General features: G+C 42.0%; 1 protein-coding gene across 1 annotated transcript; it reads right to left on the reverse strand.

The window, feature by feature from the left end:
* Positions 1 to 212: 212 nt before the first annotated feature.
* On the reverse strand, positions 213 to 2211 carry LOC103400493 (thaumatin-like protein 1). The gene is made up of 2 exons (XM_008339151.4): positions 1401 to 2211; positions 213 to 769 (listed from the first exon to the last, which is right to left on the reverse strand). The coding sequence occupies exons 1-2, from the start codon at positions 2153 to 2155 to the stop codon at positions 637 to 639; spliced, it is 888 nt and encodes a 295-aa protein (XP_008337373.2). The 5' UTR covers positions 2156 to 2211; the 3' UTR covers positions 213 to 636.
* Between the last annotated feature and the right edge of the window lie 865 nt (positions 2212 to 3076).

Genomic DNA, 3076 nt, shown 5'->3' on the forward strand with positions numbered 1-3076 from the left:
TCACTTTGTGTTGTTCTACGTCAAAACGTAAATTCAATTCAATTATCACACTAATTAGAAAGATGAAATGTTAATTAATTCGATAATATGCTCTTTGTTGTTGCATGTTTTGATCAGAAATTCGAAGTGTGAAACAACGACATGACCACATTTTGTTCGGACTTTCATGATGATGCTGACCAAAACATACATCTAGCAGCAAAAGAACTACATTTCCAGCTACTAATTCTATGTACTTTCTATTATAATATATATACTTATTTACATCTCAATCTAAAATCCGAAAATTGACAATAATTAAGTAAAAAGAAATGGAAAACCCTTTCTGCTTATTGCAGCAAAGGCAACGCTCCTGATGTGTCCTTTTGAAATCAGACGACGTGGATCACAGTGTGTATGTGTTTGTATGTATCACCAAAGTTGCATACATGGGGCCATAGCTTTGTTACGGCGCCGTTTGACACCCACGTGCAAAGTTGTAAACTCCGATCGAATCGTGGGCCCCATTTTCTCCGACGTCTGCTTTCAGAAAAGGTCAACATGTTTGGGCCCCCAACGTATTTCGAAATCAAACTGCTGGCCTATTACGTCAGATCTCCGATGAGATATCTCTAGTGTGAAATCTGCTACAGAGATTCAAAATAGCGGCAGCCACCGCCAAGCCGCCGCCATAACAGTGACGGCGAAAACGACGATGTTGGGAGTTGTATTACGTAAACTAGCTGAGACACCGACTGCACCAGGGACTGTCCCATTCGACGACTTCACACTGCAAAACCCACCGTCAATATTTCACTAAAAAACAATCAGAAATTCATTTTTAAAACGATAAATAAATTTAAAAAATGTAATTAAATAATTAAAAAAAATGTTACATGTTTGTGGCAGTTGCCTACAATCATAAAGCGTGGACGGTGCTTGTGGCGATGCATGTCAATTATTAAAACAAAAACGTGACAGCCATGTCTTAACATGTTTGACAATCCAAAAATGGTCGAATCTCAACCGATCTTGTAAAGTATAACAACAATTTCACCAAATACTCGTACAATTTCGCAACATTGGATCTTAATTGTGTTTTACTTTCATAGTTCTTCGATAAGACTTTAATCACACGTAATAGGTTTAAAGTGACATAAATAATATATTTCAAATTTTTTATAACGCAGATTCGAACTAAGACTAGCTCTATGATCATACTGTAATAGAACCAACTCATGCTTAACATGTCATGCAACGTAACAGCTAAACACAATGCAACTCAGACAAACGAACGTGATCATGAGATACAATCGCTTAATGGGTTATTCACTCCGCATCGAATTTTAATAATTTAAACCGTTTATTCTTCAAATTTCATGTCATGGATCATCTTTGAAAAAAATAGTGAAAATGGTTACCTGGTCGAAGGAGCAGGGCAGAAAGTGATGATGTAATTGGCGGAAGCACAGGTGAAGGTGCTGGTGCCGTCGTCATACGCATAGCTGTAAGCTTTCGGGCACGCATTTTTAAAAAACTGCGAATAAGAACTCGGCTTGCATGTGTCCGGCGTAGCGTAGGCGCCGCTACAGCAGTACTGCGGCTCCCCAAACGCCTCGCACGCGCTTTTACACGCCACGCCCTCGTCACTCGCCGTCACCTTCAGCTCCGAGGGGCACCCGTTGTTCAAGTCCACCACGCACCCGGTGGTCGTGCAGTTCCCTCCGGTCCCGCCCTCGGCCACCACTAACATGGGAAGGTTATACCCATCGACCAAGCTCACGTCGTAGAAATCAAGCCCGCCCGCACCGTTCAGCGTGAACTCTGCGAGAGTAGCAGGCGGCGCGGCTCCACCGCCAGCACATTCGACTGCCGAAGATCCGCAGTCACCTGTCAAGCAAGAGAACTTGCCTGTGGTTGAGTCCTGGGAGCAGAGCGTCCGCCCCCATAACCTACCGGACCACGAGGTGGGAACGGAAAACGTGTTGGACTCTCCAGGACCCAAAGCGAATCCAGTGGTGGGTAGCTGGTCAGTCCCGGCATTCGACAAAATGCCCGGCCATATGGTCGTGGTGCACTTGTTTGCGATGGTGAACGTCGCCGAGTAGCCGACTCTAATGGATTGAAGGAGACAGAGAAGGAATAGGAACGATGAAAAAACTTGATGGGAAGCCATTGGAAGTGAAATGTCTCCTTTTTATGTGCTTTTTTGTTTCAGGTAGTGTGGGAGAGGGGGTTTTTATAGGGAAGGGGAGAGAGTTGGGAGTCATGTGGGAGAATATGGGGAGGGGGGGCTCACGAGTCACGATGGCAGAGATCATGTGACGTGTTTTTGTGTCTCTGTTTTTAGTGGCGGCAACTTGTGCAGAGAAGGCATTGTAATAATATGTTTGAAAAGTTTGAGTAACGTTAGAGAAATTAAATTTTTAAGACAAATGCTATGGAGATTTTTTTTAAAGTAAAGGTAACTAGTTTTGAATTTGAGTGAACATAACGATGCATTACTCTAAATAATTTAGCCGACTTACTAGAAAAACTTTCAAGCAATGTGAATATTGTTGCAGCATTATTACCAGAAACTATTTATAAACTATCAAAAGTTAAATAATCAACTATATTAAGTTGATTAGTTTGATTAGTTTGAGCCAATAACACAATTATATTTCTATTAAGTTTCTCTGCTAAACGACTTATGCGTTTGGAGAAGTTTATAAAACTTGCTTGTTATTGGGACGCGCAAAGTTTCTTGTATTAATTTGAGCTTATTCCAGAGCTCAGAAAGTGCGGCTCCAAACTTACATGTTTGGATTTGGATATGGATTTCGGGAAGTGATCCGGTAGAAGCCAGACTCGTGAACTTTCAGCGTGTCAGTTGAAAATATCAGACCAGTCAATGAAGGTAGCAGATATCCACCTTACACGTGGAATTTCGACACTATTGTGTGAGAAGCAACATGAGTCATGCATTAGGAAACTGCCACGTGTTCAATAAATCCTGACACGGTCTTCCTCCCTAGGTCTAGGCAACATGGTTAGGTAATCGGAATCAAATATCATACTCTTGAAGCTTGTAATTGGGTGATTGTCAGCCGTTAAT

This window comes from Malus domestica, chromosome 02, assembly GCF_042453785.1.
Source record: "Malus domestica chromosome 02, GDT2T_hap1".
NCBI classification, from domain to species: domain Eukaryota; kingdom Viridiplantae; phylum Streptophyta; class Magnoliopsida; order Rosales; family Rosaceae; genus Malus; species Malus domestica.

What these genes read in the sequence shown, in the direction of transcription:
- LOC103400493 (XM_008339151.4), bottom strand. Translation starts at nt 2,155, where the DNA reads ATGGCTTCCCATCAAGTTTTTTCATCGTTCCTATTCCTTCTCTGTCTC. An exon ending in TGCCCTGCTCCTTCGACCAG is followed by an intron (nt 770 to 1,400) that starts GTAACCATTTTC and finishes TGGGTTTTGCAG; the next exon opens with TGTGAAGTCGTCGAATGGGA.